This window comes from Opisthorchis viverrini (assembly GCF_000715545.1).
Source record: "Opisthorchis viverrini unplaced genomic scaffold opera_v5_172, whole genome shotgun sequence".
Lineage (NCBI taxonomy): Eukaryota > Metazoa > Platyhelminthes > Trematoda > Opisthorchiida > Opisthorchiidae > Opisthorchis > Opisthorchis viverrini.
In genome coordinates this window covers 907,328-927,973 of record NW_008751831.1, presented here as the reverse complement: position 1 = coordinate 927,973, position 20,646 = coordinate 907,328, and the positions used below count along the sequence as shown (strand labels likewise).

Genomic DNA, 20,646 nt, shown 5'->3' with positions numbered 1-20,646 from the left:
CGTCACTAGAAAACCCAAGCAGGATAATCGAGTCCTTTGGTATGTGCTCCGAGCCACCAAGTGCAAAGTCATGTTTTGGGCCGTAAGGGCTTTAAATATGCGTTTAAGCATTCGAGAATTGACAGTGAAAATTATAGACCTACATATGTATCTCGGAAGCTGCATTAGCTCTGACGAAAGTGTTACAGACGAAGTCAATGCACGAATTTACCGAGTTTACCTATTTGCGCCACCTGTAGCATCAAAAAGACATCACATGGAATCTCAAAGCACGTGTGTGTCAGACTAGTGCGAACCATACTGTTGTATGACTGGAGAACTTCGCACATCATCATCAACGTCGGCTGTAAGAACCGTGTACTTGCCGTACAGTGGTTGAGGCTGCCACAGTTTCGTTCACCGATGACTTGGGGAGGTATGGTAAGTAGCTCCGCATTGGAGGCGGGAGCTGATAAATTAGTGCGTGAATACAGCCATGTCAATGGACTGTTAAGTGGGGGGATTGGGAAGACAGCTATGCATTGAGGCATTAAAGGCTGGTAGTGAGTCTTTCATGACCACATAAATGGCGAAGTTGAAGAAGACAGGTAAAGAGGACAGCCCTGAGGACACCACTTGATGTGGTGAACTAGGGCGAAAGCTTTCCGTAGACCTTCACACGGCCGCGGGAGTTGGCGTACAGTGCCTTAATGAGGGTTAAGAATTTATGGGGGAGACCTTTGCGATGCGGACACTACCACAGTGCTTACGGTCCACAGAGTCCAAGACAGCCTTCAGATCAAGAAACACAACCATTGTTAATTGCTGGAAGCAGTGACGCTGTTCCGGAAGTTGTCGGAGGGTAAAGATATGATCGATACAACCTCTTGCAGGACGGAGCCCAGCTTGGTTTTCACAGGTTTCTGTGTGTTCAATCAACCTTCGAAGGACAGGGACAAAGAACACCTTCGATGCCACAGCTAACAGGCTGATACCACGGTGGTTTTCACACACTTCGCACACTTCGGTGACGTATCTATAGCTGGAATCGATTGGGATCAATGAATTCGCAGCAAGGTGATCAGGAAATACGGTCTTTGACGAAGTTGTCTGACTTGAATTCATAGAGTAGTGCGATTAATGTCTAGATCGAGTCAACGTCTGCTGAGGAAAGCGTTGATTTCCATGCCTAGCTCAGAGTAGAGAAGACCTTAGGGTGGACAGAATGACACTACAGAACAGAGTGAAGAATATTAGGAAGAGTTGGTGTTGGGGCCACGCGACGCTCCGTGTGCTTGGCATTGAACATCAATGCGTGGCGTTCAGTTCCCACTCGGATTGCCTTACTGAGTATTAGATGCGTAGGCAGGCCGGGTGCCTGTGGTAGGCTGGACTCCAACCCTACTTCATTTTTATTCTTTTCATTATGGGGCTTTAAGTAAAGTAACTCAAATGCAACGAAACATTAATATTCTTTTCCGGTGTTGCTGTCAGTCAAGATATTCCAACCAAAGATACGGTTATGGCACGCCGGCCCGGGGCGAGATGGCTCAGTGGTTAGAGCGCGGATTTATTAAACGGAAGGTCGTTGGTTCGAACCCAACCTCTGCCTCTCGACTTCCCCTGTCGAGAATTGAGCAATCTGGCATTATCCTAGCACTTCTGTTCCTTTTGGAGGTACGACAGTTTGGCACCGAAAAGGTGGTAAGGCTGAACGATTTTGTGGTGTCGCCACATCCTCACGGATGTCTAATGCAATGTGTTGGCATAGTGATATCTCGGGTGAACTGATTGGTAGTTAATCAGGTGGCTGTTGTTCTGTTTGCCAAGCTTTGGCGTTTCGTCACTACTCCTTAATGAATGGAGTTATAGAAGACACATCTGATTGCCAGGCATCCGCATACTCTCTGAGGACGAGCACAGAGTCGAAAACAGCCTCCAGGTTCGAAAAGTAACATACGTTTGACGTTTGGAAGTCGCACTGTTCCGGGACCTGTTTCAAAGTAAACATATGGTCAATGAAACCTTGCTCAGGAAAACGTCCAACCTGATTCTCAAAAACATCCACCGTGAGATGTAATCAACGTTCGCAAAATCACGCCGGAGCACGTTGGATGTCATGGCTACTAGGCTGATGCCACCACGGTTTTTGCATGATTGATTGTGACCCATTCTGAACACTGCAACCACGGTCAAAGCTTTCTATTCCATTGCTTTGGTTCTACACCTTCTGTAATAGGGTTGTCAGGCTGCTCATATGGGTTTCACCAATATCGAAAAGCACAAAACAACATGGAGTAATGAAGCTGCCTTGAACTACTTCCTAGCGGAGCAAAATCACGTTATAAGAGTTTGATGTCAGTTGTTTCCGAAGGACTCCGTGTGTCGAAAAGGGAAATTAATCGACGTAAGTGGCTTCCATGGACTCAGCTTGTGATTAAAAATGGGTGTGCTGTAGGGAAGCTTGATGCTGGGGTACCACAGTTAGTTCAGAAGAGTGAGGCTTAGAAGCACTGTCATTGAAGTTTCGGGACCGAGAACTCTATCAATTTTCGAGAACATCACTACACAAGCTTCGACTGACCATTAAGTACAGTCAACTGTATGTATCAGCAAAAGTATAGGAAACGGACGAAATTGGTGGCCGAGCCTAACAAAGAAATTTCGCCTAGGTAGATAGACGGACTCTGTGGATTCCGTGAGGGTGAAAGTAGTTATACATGATATCTACATTTTATATAGGCGGTTTCAACGTTAATGCGGCAGAAGGCGTTTCGACGTTAGGCTATCACATTTGAACTCAAAACTCACTTCTTTTTTGTTTCCGACTCCGTGGGTACCGGCCATTTGCCATTCGAATTATTTTCTTTTCTAGCTTGACCCGGAAAAGTGAGGACACAGTGCAACGCGGTTGGACTGCTGTGGCTTCAGGATCAAAAATTTCGAAGCTGGCACAATTTGGTTACGTGCCTGATGCTGATGCATTCAAACAAAAGAGTCAATTTCACGGATTCACGGGCTGATACACAGGATCATGCTTCCTGGGTCGAGTTAGTTCCTGTCGTTCAGCGACTTCCGTTCGCCTGGAAGGAATGAGCTAAAAAAAGGTTGTACCACCGCTCTTTAAGTCCATAGCGTGGGGTTGTAATCTTGCCAGCGCAAGGACTCGACCAAGTGCTAAAAGTGCTTTAAACCGGGTACTGAATGCAGCGTGAACAACCATCGGAGGAAGATTATCTGACGCATCGACTACCCAAAATGAGAAGACTTGTTACTTAATTAAGGTTGGTGCTCTGAGCTCGAAAATTTTACCATACCCCCACCGCGTTTTACTTTGGTCTCCATTTAAAAAACTGTTGGCCAAACCTTGTCCAAACAGTGCATAAGTAAGTATTAGGTTTCTTCGGAGGCGAAGATACTCCAGGGTAATGATGTCAGGCACCATTAGACGCGCTTCGTTGTCCACGGATTTTAGGCAGCAACTATTTTCGTAGCAGCTCGTTGGACACGTTCAACGGGTGTTCCGTCGCTTTCTCGTCCTGAGTAGACAAACTGATAGGTATATACAAGAAGTGGTCTGACTTAGGCCCCATAGGGTATTGGGAAGTCCATGCGAATAATACGGAGAGAAGTACATTGAACCTTCCGTAAACGAAGAATGCCTTTTGAGTCAGTTTTTCGTGGTGAAATAAGAGGGACAATCTTAAAGAGAGTCGGATAATTAATTCATTTTGGCACCTACCCTTGTGTTGTCTTCTGGTCCGTTCTTACCGTGCAGGACAAGGGCGTTCGTTGGGTCTGGTCCGAATGACATATGGACGTAGTTTTTTTGTAATTCAGAGGTAGGTGCCAGTCCAATTACCACGGCCTTGGTGCGTCCTATATTGTCGAATGGGCTAAACTAAGCGGTGATGGTCGCGTGTTACTTATTATGCAGTGGTGATATACCAGACCCGGCTTTACCGAACGAAGCAAAGGAGTAAGACTATAAATATCTATGTTCAGTCAAAATTCTTTGACCACTTCCTCCATAGTCCCATTGTTAATTAGGGTTGCAGTTATATATGTACGCGTGTACGAATTTGTCCGTGCCTACTCGAGCAAAATTGATAAAGTGGTCAAATGTGGATCTGTTGAAGACGCACAGGTTTCTTCCAATTTCTTTTATTTCTGATAACGTGGCATAGCATTTAACTTGGACTACGCTGCTTCGGAAACCAGGGTTACGATCGCGGTGAGAAATGTAGGTTCTTCCAATCGAACTGCACATTAGTGGAGGACGCCCATTTGTTTGTGGACTACATCAGTAAATAAAAAGACACGCATAAAAAGGTGTGCTGAAAGCTATATAAAGTGTACTAAAAGTGAGTATATGACGAAAAAACCTTAGGTAGACACAGTAGAGTAGTAGTCAGTATTCAAAAGTCAGTATTCAATTTAAGGAGGATACGAACAAATTTTTCCATGTTGTCTGTCAAAGAGCGTGGCTGCAGGTGGAACGATCAGCGTGGTATTTGAACGGTGAAATAACAATGACACTGTTATTATTCTCATGGTTACTCACCGCAAAAATTTGGATGTTTGGATGTCCTCGATCCTTCCCCTTCTATGGTGATTATTCTTTCGTCAAGAAGCGTGTTCAATTTCAACCTCACGGTGTTCATAAAATATTAAACCATCGTTAGATAGTAAGTTAAATTCAGTACTTAGTGGTCAATGATGACAGTGATATTAGTTACAAATGACTGTAAATGGTGTATCTATACATGCACTTGGCCTGATGCATTCTGGATGTACAAATCATGGAATATACTTCCTGCTCAAGAACGATTCTAATTTTCGTCACTAAGGTATCGTAATAATCCTAGAATGTGTTTTAGGTGAATGTGAACAAAAACAATGTAGCAACTCTCCTCAAGAGCCTTTGCCTCTCGAAGATTGGACAGAACCGTGAGTAACACTGGAGTGCACACAGTACCGACCGCGACTACTGCAAGTAAGATGTACAATTTACACTGAGCTATTTTGTCAGATGTCCTTTGTACGGTCGAACATCATTTCGTCAACGAGTGAAGCTTAGGTGCTGGGAATATACATTTCTGTGTACAGCGAGTCGCACCGTTCTCAACAGTTAACTTACCTCCTTGTCGTACAATTTTCTCGAAATGTTCGCCATTAACACAAGCAAGACTGATTTATAATCTCCTTAACTACTGTAGGACAGACGCTTGGACAAAATGGTAAAACCTTGTAGCACTGGTAACACGAGGAAGCAAATTACCTGCTATTCAATAAGTTGTTGAATGGTATTTTCTGGATCCATTTCAGAAGGAAAACTTTGAACCTTCTTAAATTGACAACGCACGCCTTTGTATTACTCAGTGTGTGATGATTTGCGCATCGCTACAACGAACCAGCATTGCTAATAAACTATACTTGAACATGTACTATAGATAATATCGCAAGCAAGCTAGGAACACTCACATATGCTATCGTCCGTCACAGGGTGAGTAGGCCGGGGTCTTAAATTTAGCATCATCCTGAGTTACACTACAAGGATGAATAACTCTGAAGCTTGAATTAACCAGATTTGTTTATGAACTTTAATTTGAGACATCAGCCGTCAACTCGGTGTTACTTTCACGCACATCTCAGGCACACGCGTCAAATCCACTCGAATTTGTACCATTCAGTTGTTTGGTCTGTCTTGGGAACGTATCAAAGTGAAACAGATCCGTAACAACTATGCATCAAATAACCAGTTAGTTTCAGTCGGTGGATCATTTTTGTACAAATATTGCTTTATATTTTACTGTAACCGACAGAAGGTGCATACCGTGACATGTTCAAAGTTCACAGCAATTGGAGGATCCGTAGTTTCCAGTCTGATGGGATGGTTCTTCAGGTGTTATGTGGGTCAGCAAAACACTGAAACATGTTACTGACAATATGCTTAAAAGTGACGGAACGGAATCCAGCAAAGGTTGGTTTATCATGAATGAAATTGTCATGCTGGCGGAGTTTGACCGTTATTTTGTTTGCAGTCAGAATAAAAACATCTCATTCAGCTATTTTACCGCGGTTTTGTTCACATTAGTACCTGGAGAAGAAAATGCCGTAGCACTTAGTACTCTCACTTGCATAGGAACTTGATTTAATGGAAGACTCAACTGAATCCTACCAAATCTTTCTTTCATGTCATCGCACCATGGCCTGGTGCAACATATTCGGTCAAAGAAGACCATTATGAACGGGAGGTTCGGTTGGATTCAGAGGAGTCTGAGTCAAAACCATATTCATATGCAAATGAGAGGATTTGGGACTTTAGGTTCAAAAAATTGAAACTCGGAACTGCACTTACCTAATGAGCCCCAAAAGGTGCGAAACTGATCGTGGGCTGTCAAAGAGTTTTCGGAACTTTAGCTGACTCTTACAGTCAGTTTCCAAAGTTAAAATCCGCTTGTTAGGGTGCGTGAGAAGCTTTGAAAAAATCGTCTCTGTTTCTAGGCGCACCACACTGAAAACACTCTCTACACCTCGGTCAAAATCCGGATATCATCTACAGCTGCTTTAGCAAGCGGTAAAAGAAAATGTTTGGTGTGGTTTTAACGATTTTTCTGTCAGTTCAATAAAGACGGGACCGCTAACTACAACAGTATAAATAGCTATGAAAAAGCTGTCCAGTTAATTCGTTATATCATACAGGTATGAATATTCCTACGCGACTAATCCTGTGGAGGAATAAGTTAAAGAATACTTGTAGGGATGGAAAAATGCGTATTCTTTAGATAGGTGTGTGGTGAAAAAGGAATGGGTCGGCGTTATTTTGTACCTATTCTGTATCTTTTTGATGTATTCGAAGCTGTGTACACGCGGAAAGGTAAAAGAGAAAGAGAAACCGAAGTATTCTGTGAAGACATTTGTAGATAAACTGTGAAACTCGTATTAAGTTTTCGAAGGAATCAAAGCTGTAAGCTAAAATTCCATTTCATTTATTTTTTGCCACTATCTGAAACATAAAACGTCAAAAACATGGAGGAAACAAACTTGTACGACGAGTTTCCAAAACCTTGTCATGACTGACCGAACTGATATCCGATTGCACTCAAATCAAAACCAACAAAGTTGCCGTTGATAGGAAGATGAAGGCATGTGGTCGACGATAGACAGTTCAATTCGTTGATGTGTGTTTAGTTTTCGGTAGCTGCTGGAAGATGCACGTGAAGCTTTTCCACTGCTATCAACATACCAGCGCATCTTCAAATGGGCTTCATTATTATCCACAGGATGTGATTTCTGTTACCCTTGTATTTCTTTGGGCTGCCCCGTTGGTCGTCGTTGACTCAGCTAATCAGACGAAGTTGCTACAGCTTAGGAATGTGAAATTTCCCAGGGATGGAAGCAAACAGGTCTGTTCACAAAATAGTATAACTGCTGGAAAATCACCATGATGTTAAATGATAACAACTAGTAACCTGGCAAACCTTCAGAATTTATTCTCCAGAAGGCAGTCGTACCAAATCAAGTGGGTACTCTTGGTTCCTTATAGCCCAAATCAGTGTGAGATTAGGAAAAGTGCGTGTATGAAGATAAATCTTGCAGTATCATATGGCCCGTGAAATACAAGATAATTATCTGAGTAAATGGGCAGGTCTTCCAAATAATGCTGCGACGGAGCTACATTTCCATTTGCTCCATTCATTTTACTGACTCGTATCAGTTCATGCAAAACAGGTTTAGGATGGGAAGCTATTCGCCAGTAATATTCACTCACTCCACACAGCTCGCTTGTATAGCAGGATAAGTTTCAGGAAATGTCACATGCCCTATCCGGTGCACCATTCCGACAGTCCTCTGCCAAAAATCACTCGTGTATTGTTGATACGTAGAAGTCATTGTTGCATTTTAAACCGAATGATCCCTTCGTACCTTTGTCGGCCACAACGGCTGTAGACGCTAAGGGGCTAAGTTCCGAGAAGTGTTGTAAATTCGTTGTATTTCATCTAGATTCTTGTGGAAAATACAGTTGACAAAAACCGGGGACTACGCTGACTGAGGGCGAAACCGGTCCTGAACTATCGAAGAGTTTTCAGTAACCTTTCCCTGGAAATAAATTCCTCACGCTCGTAGAGAATGTTCTGAGAATGAAGTTACTATAGTTGACAGGTAGAATCTAAACGGCTTTTAAGTTGGTAATTTGGGCTTCACGCCGGAACTAAAGATTACAGTGAAACAGATGGTTGTCAACTTACACAAGGTGCTGAACTAAAACGAACACCTGAGAACCTTATTTCAGGAATACTTGAAAAAAAGCTTCTTTTCCGACCTCGCAATCTTTGGGAAAGAGGGCCGAGTTCAATGGAAAACTCCGGTTGAATATGTTTTGAGCTTTGAACGATCTCGGATAAAGCTACACCAATTCAAAAGTCCACATCAAATAGCTTAAATCGATCAAATCCGTCCCTTCGTAGCGGTCTTGAGTCCATGTTGGAAAACGGACATTGCCATTGTGATTGGCGGCCTATCACCGCTATGACAAGTGGTCAAACTATGTCAGCCCACTTGATGGATTAGCCATCCGTTACCGACTGTTGGATTAAACTTGCCGAAAGATTGCATTCCTAAGGACTCCAGTCAAGCATCCATCTTCACCCGTCGGTAGCAGCTGTGATTGACATGCTCCGCCCACCTGTGGTCGTTTGGTCAGTGGAGTGGAAACCCTAAAGATGAGGGGCAAGTCACGATCTGTCAAGCATGTTTTGAGATCACTCAGATCACTCAACGGTAAATCTTAACGCAAGGATACTTCTACAAGGCCAAATAATTCAACTCACTGTGAGAAGTTAAAATATATTTTCAGAAAAACACACTAGGAAACGAGACAATATTTTCCTCGATGATACCAATCATCAGGAAGAGCAGCACTTGAAGCAAAGTTCAAGAACATCAGAAATCTATCACAAAGCCCAGAAGGAAAGTATAGTTTCTGAAAAATTAAACCTATCCAGAAATATCGTGAGATGAATTTGAGGGAGTGTTCAGCCTCAACGTACTCAGGGTTGAAAAACACGCACATATGGTATCACAACCCTCGAACATACATAAAGTTATATTTAGATACTTATCACTTCAAAAGAGATGTATCCGTGATCATATCCCTAGCCCCTTAGGTGGAGATAACGTGGTATCATAAAATCTCTGTGGCGTTTGGAAACTATGTGAACAAGTTCTACTGTTTATCTTTGAAATGTACTACCCATAAGGTTGCTGAAAATCCGTCGACAGCCCACGACCGGTTTCGCTCTGTTTGGGGCTCATCAGGTAGATGCAGTCCCCGGATTTCCGTCAACCTTATGTTCTAGTCTAAAGCAAATTGCACGAAATTTGCCAATATACACTCATTTGCAAACCAATTTGGTTGTTTTTCCTTTTCGTTTTTTCCCTCCCATTCACGTAGGATCTAGTAGTGTGATTATCCTGCAGCGCAGTTCCTGAGACATCACAACGCAGTTAGAACGTATGACGGTAAGCCTCTCGTTGAATGCCAGAAGACAGTATTTCAAGTGGAACATAAGGTTGACGGGAACTCGGGGATTGCGCCTACCTGACGATCCCCAAGAAGGGCGAAACGGGTCGTGGGCTGCGAGGAGTTTTCGGCAACCTTATGAGTAGTGCATTCCAAAATATATATGCATCGCAATATCTCGAATATCGTATCGACCGAGACATGAGGCGGCCTGGCGCAGCACATGTAGTTGTCTGGGAACATCAGAAACCGAGAGATTCAGCTGTGTTACAGGTGAGTCTCTCGAGAAAAACATATTAGTTTGCAAATGCAAGTTCTATTGCTGTTATTGAATTCGGCCAAACTTCCACACAGTTCCCTGAGATATGCAAAGGGCAACTTCCAGAACCAATGTTGTATCCTTGTGTAAAACGTACATACTGGTCTTTTTATCCAAAACTTCACACTAGCAGTGTGTGTACAGGATTCAAAGAGGCTTTGAAATTCCCCTTCTACTGGGAGCAGGACTGGATGTCTAAGATTGTTTAATAAGTAAATGGTGACTTAGTCCCCCATCAGAGGAGAACCCTCAGAAGATAACATTAGCAGCAAGCAACTGTCATGATTGTGGCGAGACATTTTACCGCTCTTCTACAGACCCAATTAGCTATGACATTGTCACCTATGCTACTTTCATATGTCGCCTAGGGCTACTGGGATTTAATGTTGTTTGACTCACAGGCAATAAGGCTTTCTTCTGAGTGTTCAGGCAGACTGGGACAGACAACACGAACGTATGGAAAACTGCCGGTGTGGTAATAACTTATCCCAAAGAGAATATATGTAATGTGTGAGTAAGATCAATAAGGTTAATAAAGTGAGCCAAATCCACATATTTTTGCCCCATTTTGGTCTTAGCGGAAGAATTAAATTAATGTTAGCTGAACCTCTTGTTCGTGTACTTATGTGTATCTCCCGTCACGAAAAATTAGTTTGAAAATGAATGTATTTTCAACTCGCCTCAATTTTGAGTTTAAGTAGAACACAAAGTGGATGAAAACTCGAGGCCTGCGTCTATTTGATGAGACTCAAGAAAGGTAAAATCTTTGTAGGCTTTCAAAGGAATTTCAAAAACCTTAAAAGTAGCACCCCTTTATGAATAGGATAAGGTCTTTGTAAGAGAATGACCATGGAAATGGTTTAGTTCCAAACTGATTCACATTAGGTTTATGACATTTTGTTGCGTATAACAAAGAGGCAGAATAAGAACAACTTGTACTATCCACTCAGTAAACATACACGTATCACATAGATTGTTCTTTCAGTAAAGAGTTGTTGTGATTGGGTCAGCAGGTTGGTCCCTGGAGTGGCTGGCTTCCGGAACGGATCCGCAAGTCAACAATGGTTTACCAACTGCTCACGATAGGACAGTCACGAGTAGTTTGAGAGGAACCGAGTGTGGTGCTACATACAAGCCGCCGATTTCAACGCGGATCCAATGGTGAGGGTCAGCGGCCAAGCAGTTCCAAGCCTACTTGGAGTCACCGGTCGGTTTAACACGATAGTACAGGAACAAGAACAAGGATCAAACTTTTTTAACCAAACGCTTTCCCGTTGTGTGAATTCCCTCGAAGATTAGCTGGGTATGGCGTTTTCAATGTTAAAATTATCGTAATTATGCTTTCTGCGTTAGTGCAGTTTCTGTTAGAATGGGGAACCAAGCTAAAAATCAAGTTACTTGCACCGTCATCTCTTGTCGAATAGCTGTTGCTCGAAAATCAGAGATGATTTACCCCAAGGGATTCACAGTCACCTTTGAATTAGTTCATTGTGAGTGTAACAGTGACCGGTGAGTCCGACTCTACTCGTTGAGGTGCGCGCGTAAATTGCACAAGTCCATGTGGTTGTGGTACTGTCCGATCTTGTAGAGCTGTTCGCTGTATGACTTGAATTCTAGAATTAAGATGCACTGTGCCTCAAGGCTTATGTCACTTCTTCAGGGTATCCTAGTCTGTCGGACATTTTCAAGATCTGAGTCCAAGATTCAAGACATCTGCAATGACAGTGGGACCCAAGACGAGCTGCCCCGAGAATGCGCCATTTGTCAGTGCTCAGGAACAACCAAATACGACTGCCGCTCGTCTGCAATTACCCATCATATGTGTAAGTGTCCTTGAGGATTCTGTTGGGTTAACAGTTTTTAATATACTCAGTGTATTTTAAGGCATTTATTTAGGTCAGACTGTTGTACAGCCGCCCGTGGTTGAACGGTTGTGTTGAACAGCCGGTCGGAAGGTCGCGAGTTGGAAACTGAGTTTTTTGAGGTGTGCACTGTTCACGATTCGTAATAATGATGTTTCTCGGTTTTTCAGCACAGACTAACCTCACTGACAGGATGCAATGAATAGGTGATGAAAAAAAAACAGTCCATCACGGTTTCCCTTCTGATTAAGTTTTTGACAGATGGTTTTATGTTAACGTAGCGTCTGATGTTCAGATCCTTTATTCTTACTCAGCCTAATTACCACTTGGTCACCGGCATATATTGTGTATAATGCAGGAGATGCAATTAGGGTTCTCTCAGACACAACTAAAACTTTTTATTGACTTCTTTTTGATCAGACGAACGATTATTCATCCGCAATAGTCATGTGTCAACGATTTTTCACTGAGTGAACGGGGACCCATTTTCAAAACGATCTATCCATGCTTTCGCTTAATGAAACTGTTTGCTCAAGTCCAGAAGCTTGAATGTTTGTTTTTGATGATCAACCTCACAGATTTTGTTGAAGGCTTATGACGTCAAAAACCCACGCTCCGAACACAGCAATCTCCGATTTTTCAATGTGACCGGTGTTTATAAGTTGGTATTCTCCTGTTCGCAAAAGAGCTATTTTGTGCACAGGACTGCTTCCACAGTGAGCCACTTCGAGGGCTTTGTTGGCACGTACGTGTTGGAGACTCTACTGGAAGAAGCAGACAACAAAGTACTTCTTACAGAAAGTACTGTCGTGTATGCCCAAGATGAGTAACATATCCCTATTGATGTGTCGCTCCAAAGCGCTCTTATTGATTGCACAATATTTCCCATGACCGTGAAATCTCAGTAGATCTAGCCTCCAAGAAAAACGGAGTTTCCAGAAACCTCGTGCGTGGTTTCCTGTGTGGAAATATACTGCGATATCTCGAATATCGTACAAATTGAAACATGAGGCGGCCTGTGTGCAGCACGTCAACTTGAGTCTCCTGTGAAAACCAAATTGATATGCAGTGAATGTATTTTTCGAAAGCTAATGAGTCACTTTGTCAGATGTCATGACATAATGTGACGACTGATCAAGTTTTCCCATCCATAAGTGGTCGGTGAAATTCGCTAGTCGTTTGGCTAAAATAATGTTACCTAACAATCAGTCCACTAAAATTCCCAAGATGTTTCCGGCTGTGGGGATTGCGTTGATGGAACAGCACCGGAGGGGAAACTACAGGGTAATGCACTATTCCGCCTCAGTGCTGAAAAGAAGAAAATCGACTTCTAGTCTGCGCATTCATCATCATTGAACGGAGCTGAAATTAAGCTCCTGACCATAAAATAAATCTAATTTATTGCACGTTTCTTCCCACGTATTAGACCATTTCTTCCAGATGAATGAATCCTTTTTCGAATGAGAGATTGAGATACGTGGCTAGGATGAGCCAGAAACTGAACTCAGATTGTTCAATTGTCATCCCACCATAAAAGTGCACCTGGTTTTCTCGAGCCTCTGTGTTTTTGTCCAATTTGGGTCGTTCATGTAATCATCACTCATTGAAGGCTTGCGTAAGAGTTTTAATCAATTCCAGTCGTATATGCAAAGAACTCCCCGAACACCGTGCTGAGTTCTGAGGAATGTGAAGTGCGATCAAAACTACCCAGTTGGTCCCGTCAATAATTGTGCTAAACCTGGATTCGACAAACGCGGTGCTCACGGATTCAGTTGATGCTTTTTTGAGACCAAAACTGGAGTGTTCTGGACTGCAGGTGCCATTTCTTGATTGGTTCTCTTCTAGATATAGGCAACACAGCTGCATGCGTTTACAGATTGCGGGGACAAGCAACTTGTGCAAGGCAACAAAATCCCCAAGTTAGAAACTTTTGCTCAAAAACTCACGACTGCTCTCCAGTAAAGTAAAAATAAACCCGGAGGCATCCCGAAAAGAATCCGTATGGTGACAATACGTGTAAGTCGCTGCGAGTTGTGAATAACTAAACAATGACCTACGAATGTACATTCGAAGATTTGACATGTTGCGTAATGTGGCGTGGGAACCAGATTAAACTATTTGGCTGACCGGAATTCACATAAAGTGAAGAGTCAGAAAAGAACGAGGCCATGCTCGAGGAGTCAATACGGGAAGAAGGCGGGGTCCAGTTGTGTCAACAATTGCGGCGTCCACGCTTTGAAATCATGGTTAACCATCAGCATGTGCAAAAGAATGTGGAATTTTCAGCATTCAAAGTGACACTGGAGGACCGCCAGTTGCAAATAAACAAGGTGCTCTTAAATCCACAAAGCCTAGTCATCGCTTTATGGTGAATACACACACTTGTATATCAATTTGATTTTCGCGGCAGATTCATAAAGAGACTACTCACAAATTTGCTGAAAACTCCTCGATGGCTCATGACCGACTTTTTCCTTATTAAGGCTCATCAGGTAGGCACAGTTCCCGAGTTTCTACCAACCTTATGTTCCACTTATATATCACCTTGAATGTCGTACCAACTAAAACATAAAATGGCCTTTGTGCACTACATTCAGCTGATGAATATCATAAACGGGGGATTCAGTTGGGTCACCCTTAAAACCAACTTGTTTTGCAAACGAGTGTACTCCGTAATTCTCGTCCAATTCGGATCCGGCGACCGAACGACAACTCACCGTACACAACCCAGATCCCATACGCTTTGACAAAACTAGCCATGTCCGATATATAACAACTACGTTGGAATAAACTTACTGATCTGTGTGAGCATTTTTGTGTATCAGTAATTATCAGTGAGCACCCAGCTTGGTTTATAAGCATTGTCTTTTCAAGTACTTTACTGCGATGAATGTTACTCGGCCAGTTAATTTGTATTCTAGCTTTTCAGGCGATTAATCCTTAAGAAAATTCACTGGAAAGTGCGGTGTAATCTTATTGCTTACGTGGTGATTCTCTCAGAGATGTTAAACGGCGAATGCCATAACCATACCATCTTTGAAATACGTACTGAACATTTTGTTTCAGTCACCAGTATATTCCACTTCTTGTCCCGCTGACAATATCGCGTGTGATATAGTCATTGTCAAATTTGCCACAACGGTGCGCTTGTGCTTTATGTCCAGGTGTGGGAACCATCTTCACTGTGTTCTGGAAGGGTGGAACAGAATGCCCACCTGTCAGTAACTAACTGCCCATGATCGTAGGCCATTCATCACCAGTGACCGAAATGGCAACCCATTAGGTCTCCAGGGCCAAGGACTTGTACGGCACGTGTTGCTTTATGACTTTCATGGGAAGGAAAATCTAATATCTGAAACCGCCACGAGCCTTAGTAACAGACGTTGGGATATTTACGTTCTCCCGTGACCACTACAATGAAAAAAATGCGCCTTGGTGACAAGGCCAAAAAGGTAATAAAGAACCATCTGCAAATAATAATAGGAAACTTAGCGGGAATGTCTATAGAGTTGAGGAGTGGTCAGAAACAGGTGTGTGGTATCTGGCTATCCACAATGTCCAGCGAGGTAACGTCAACTGGATCGGCTGGAAGCAGATGCGCGATTTATTGTGTGCATTGAATCGCTAAACAAAAGTTGACCTTTTATGTCTGATCACTGGGAAGGCGTGGTTAGGCTAGTACGGGAGAATGAAATTAACAAATAACTGTTCAACCTCTGCAATATTTCTTACCCAGTTAGAAACTCACTTTTTGAATCCTTAAACCGAATCTGAAATAGATATGTTGTCCACAAAATAATGCAGGGGAAATGCTTTCAAGAACTGGTTTATCATGTTCCACCATTATCCACGGGAAATGGAGCTGACTGATTGCAGTAAACGGATCCACAGACATATTGGCAGGTAAGTTTTGTTGTTTTGTTGTTGTTGGTGTTTTCACACTGATAAAGGACGCGTTTCATCATCTAGGAACATTGTGTTATGATACCCAACTGTTGCAAATCCATTCACCTTCCGAGTAATAAACGATTCGTGGAAGGCTACAACAAAACATGTAATATCCCATCATGTGCGTGCAACAAAATTCCTGGCAGCCGGAAAGAATAGACTGGCCAGTAATTCTCTGCTCAGGGGATTTTCAAAACAGGCAAAGAAGTATATGTCAACCGGGAAGTGCAGCGTGCTGGAAAACAATGATGAAATTCTGTTCCCTTGGAACAAAAGTACGCCACAGAGTACGCCACACCAGCCCAACCACCTGGGACCAACCACTCTGTGTATTCCTACATTAGGCTGGGTCTTTACGTCGATCTCCATGAATGTTTAACCAAGATATTTGCTAGTTTCGGACATGACTAGTAATTACTTGTCAGTACATATGAGTTTACGCAAATCTGCCCTTTAGCCTGGATTTTAAAGACACTGACATCAAAATTAATAGTGCACATTTGAAATCTGAGTTGTGGGCACGTTCACGTCCATGTTTAGCAGTTTATCAGATCGTCTGATCACGTACGAGCTTCCACCTGGCCTGTGAAATTGTCATTCGCAGTAATCCCAAAGGGACATTCGACAACTCAGATCGTGATCAACCCAGGGTGATAAACAGATTTGCTTTGAAATTTTGTTTCTCATCCCCACAAACAGCTGGTCATAAATGAATGAAGCATGCTTGATACAAGCAGATTGCGTCACATGCGGCCGTTTTGTAGGTGAACATGCTGCGAATTAAAATGATTTTGATGTAGTGGAGAATGTGAGCCAGAATAGAAGACAATGCTTATAAAGCGGATGAAAAAACACCAGAAACTACTAATCTGAGAATCGTGCGGACAAATTCTTGTTTACAAAACACAAAACCGCTTTCTAGTTTCGCATTTTGGCACTTACAAAGACCAGCACACAATGAATATTTTTGAGATATACTTAAATCTGATCTCAACAAATATTTCACTATTCCGCTTTCAACCTGTTCAAGGGGTTAAATGCACTTGGGGTCCTCCAACTGCTAAATGAATGACAGCGGACTAACCTAACTAACAAAATGAAGAAAACTTATCTATTCTTCATGACTGTTTCGTGAACCACTGTCATGAAATCTTTGCCAAGGAAGTCTTGTTTATTGCGTTCGCCTGGCGGGGACGTTTTCACCCAAACAAAGGGGGCGAAACTCGCTGTCAGGCGCTACAACCTAAATAGTTGTCCATTGATTGTCTCCTAGGGCAGATTCCAAAACAGAAACGGGCAACAGAGTAGGTCAGTCCCGATGGACCGTGTGGAAGAGCTTTTCTTTTGATTACAGTAGCCATGCTGGCATTCCTAATCACTTATTCTGAATACTTTACGTGATTCTTATAAGCCGCAGTTGATTGTGCAAGCATTACATGTGCATATTCGATAAATAGCTATAGTGGGCTGGGGACATGCCCCCGTAACAAACCTCCATGATTTCCCAGTGATACTACCTGTAACATGCAATCTCTTGCCAACAGACTTTCATTGAAAGCGACGTTAGCAAGCGTTCCAGTCTCACTTCAGTTACTGGTGTTGGGATCAGCTAATATTGCTTGCCACGACTGAAGTCTACATCAATTGTTAATAACTGGGCACATCCAGTGCCTTCAATTTTCCATCCTTCAGATGGCCATGGTTAAACCTTTCATTTTGTTTTCGGAAGAATGATGCTTACGGAAATTTTTATGACAAAAGAAGGCCGCGATGTGTTCAGTTATCAAAGGTTTGCCCACCAAGAATATTCATCTTACCTGTCTTGGTACGTTTAAATACCGACCTCCGTGTGATAACTAGTAGGAACGCTGAAGTCCGTCCTGCAGCTTCTGTAATATACTCAACCCGGCAAAGTGTATAGCCCTGGTCTCCGAGGGGGAGTAAAGTGCACTCTGTTGCATAATACCCATTGACGCCTTATGGTTGGGAAGCTGTTTCGGTGTGTTAGAAAAGCGGTTAACAACCCACAAATAATCGGACATGGGAATGATGGAATGAAAGCAAATTTTGTGGGTCGACATCTTAGCTGCCTAAAAGATCATTTACCGAACAGTTGGATCCAAAGATTGCAAGGTACAAATTTCGACAAAGGACAACCTAAGGGAAAAATTACGCCCGATTTATTCCTAATACTCTGATTAATGTTCCTTTTATACATCACTTTGGAAGTGGTATATGACGTATGCTGTTATGTGTTAATGGGCAAAATTTTTACTATTTAGTGTATGTTCAGAGTAGGACCGTTGCCACTTAATATCTGGTAGAGTTGATAAGCAAAATTTTGGGTATCAAACACAAACACAAACGGCAATGTTAACAGCTCCCGGAAACTACTTCACCTGCGCTTGAATCCAGCTGTGACATTTAAGGGAGTTTGCACACAAAGCTGCTGTAATACCTGTTTAATGAAGTTGCCGTATCACATCACTCTGCTTTTGAAAAGGTGGCAAGCGATTTCAGTCAATTTCTCAGAACGTGGCGATAGGTTCTGACCATACAGTTGGTGATAATTTTGGGGGATTTTGCTCCCCAACTATGTGCTTGCTTTCATTCTGAAGGAGCAAACCAAAAAACCTGTGTGTGTTCAGTTGAGTGTGAAGGATGGTTACATGGTTAAAAGTTTAGAAAGACCTTATGCTTAGGCGCTTGCATCTCACGAAGATCATGACGATAGAAACAAATTTCTGAACCTTTGCAAGTTATCTTCGCTGTGTTTTGAACTGTTCTCCGAAGGTTGATTCTTGTTCTATCGAGCTCTTGTTTTGATGTATTCAAACCAAGGAGCAATACATCACATCAAAACTCTGCATAGAATTAACTTCGCCACGTCATAAATGTGAATGCGTGTTTTTGGAACAATGTTGGCCGATTTTCAGCACGTAACCTGAAAAACCATTCATCTGAGTAAAAATTTCTATTGAGGATTCTGGTTAATTCTGAACCGGGAAGTGTGTTAATTTGTCAATAATATTATGCCAGATGGTCCGCGCGATTAGTAACACCTGTTCAGCTTCATAATCGGTTGCATCCTGGACCAGTTTAATTAACCGTAACATTGAGCTGATTGCATGTCACTCATTGTTTCCATGAAGGGGCGTTAATTTCCTTGGAAAGGAGGGTGCGTAGTCTTGCAGGCAGTGGAACAGAAGTGTTTGGGTTAGCACACTGTTGTGCTCACACCACACGGTGTGTGAGGTTGGCAGACTGTCGCTTACCCAATTTTCTTGGTGCGTTTTAGTTACCGTGTGGGTCACCCCGATGCATCCCTGCTTTTAAACTAAACGGGGCCTTGTACTCAAACCCGGTTACCACTTTTCAACTTTTTTTGGTTATGATGTATATAAAATCGTTTGATATGAAGTTCTCAGTGAAAGCCAAGTGCAACTCTCTCAGGATTGTTCGTCGATTCGAATGTCAAGTTATTCGTGACAATTCGGTTGGTGTTCGCTACACTTTGTTAGTGATCGTTCTCAATCTTGTGTGCCCGGAAAAAAACTTTTTATTGAAACAATTCACATCTCGATCTTTTTTGGAAGGCCTGAATAACCCTAAAGGTATATAAGTAACCCAGGGTTTTGATCGCTGAGCCAGATTGACTTGAACACGCACACATTAAGTTGTTGAGTGGCTGGAGTAAATGCACGATTTGTTTGGAATAGGTTTGATCACAATCAGCATCCCAATAATTCTAGAAGCACCTGTAGGCATTCTTTTAGGTAATGTTACTGATATAGTTAACGAAAAACCGTGGAGAGCACACCACCGACTTCGACTTATCTGGAAACCCCAAGGCAGATCTAGATATCGCAGTTTTATTGTGTCTTCTTTGTAATAGATCTTCATACTCTGCGTATGCAGAGATAAACCTTCAATCAAAAATTATGAATATCATGAAAAGTATTGTTGTCCTTCTAAGCGAGGGCTTCGGATGAATCTCCAGGTCATTTCATCCCTATTCTCAACTGAGCTTTTGAGTCCTTAATTGACCGATCGGGATTCATCGAGGAAATAAAATCGATAAGCATTGAGGGACTAGGCTTTCCTACTAGTGTCCAAGAATGGTGTAATCAGATTGGCCTCTGCTCATGAGTAATGCCACGTAATGAAAGTTAGCACTTCGATAGCTTGAATAGTTTTTCAGCCAGAAAGTAAGGTTACCTTGGCGTGCTTTGGAGATAGTATTCCACTAATACTATTCCAATTTCCATTTGCTTCCAAATGTGGAAGCATGGTCACTGAGCCTTGAGTCGTTTTAAAACCCTGTTTGATGTTATTCACACTTGCTTCAACATCAGATTTTTTTAATTAGACTGCAATGCGCATTCGTAACACTGGGGCTGGCTCTCTTCTTGTGAGCTCTTAGCTAAACACAATGTAAGTTGAACTTCATCAAAGTGGACACCTCATCGTTGTTTGTCCCTAACCAAATTCAGTGTCAAAATAAACTCGCGCTGCATCACTGGGCCGATGACTGGCATCGTCTGTACATCAGAATAAAAAAACTCAATTGTCACCATCATCTTTGATAGATGGGAAAGGAATGCTCTGTGACTGGCTTTAACAGTCGGTCGCGTGCATGTAGGACGTGTGTGCAAGTCACCTCAGAGTACTGTCGTCGGTTTGAGTGAATCTTATATTGTTTCTGTGCGGATGAAGACATCATAATAACAATACCACCCCGACAATTGACCCCAAAGGGAATTAACAACCATCAGTTGAAGGACCTTTAATGGGGGACTGGCCACCCGCAGTGTTGTCGAGCCAGACCATCTGCAATAAAATGGACTCATGCTCGAACCTCCACTCTCCCTATTGATAAGATGCAACAGATGGCAATTTTGGTGCCTCAGATTTGCGTTAACTACTGGTGCAGACCAACCTGGGTAAAATCGTTATTTTTAAGAAAAATCCGTAGATTTTATATCCACTATCTTACCGATCTGTTGGCAATG

The 20,646-nt window shown here is 42.5% G+C and overlaps 2 protein-coding genes across 2 annotated transcripts in view; both read left to right on the top strand.

Moving 5' to 3' along the window:
* Positions 1 to 402: 402 nt before the first annotated feature.
* T265_07541 (hypothetical protein) lies at positions 403 to 12,516 on the top strand (the record flags this gene model as incomplete). Its single annotated transcript, XM_009173086.1, has 2 exons — positions 403 to 420; positions 12,265 to 12,516. The coding sequence occupies 2 exons, from the start codon at positions 403 to 405 to the stop codon at positions 12,514 to 12,516; spliced, it is 270 nt and encodes an 89-aa protein (XP_009171350.1).
* Positions 12,517 to 13,854: 1,338 nt separating this feature from the next.
* Positions 13,855 to 20,646, top strand: part of T265_07540 (hypothetical protein) — a gene marked incomplete at both ends in the record, with an annotated part of 101,374 nt that continues 94,582 nt past the window's right edge. The window contains one exon of the mRNA XM_009173085.1: positions 13,855 to 14,054. Coding sequence (XP_009171349.1) covers positions 13,855 to 14,054 — 200 coding nt within the window. The remainder of the gene's footprint in view (positions 14,055 to 20,646) is intronic.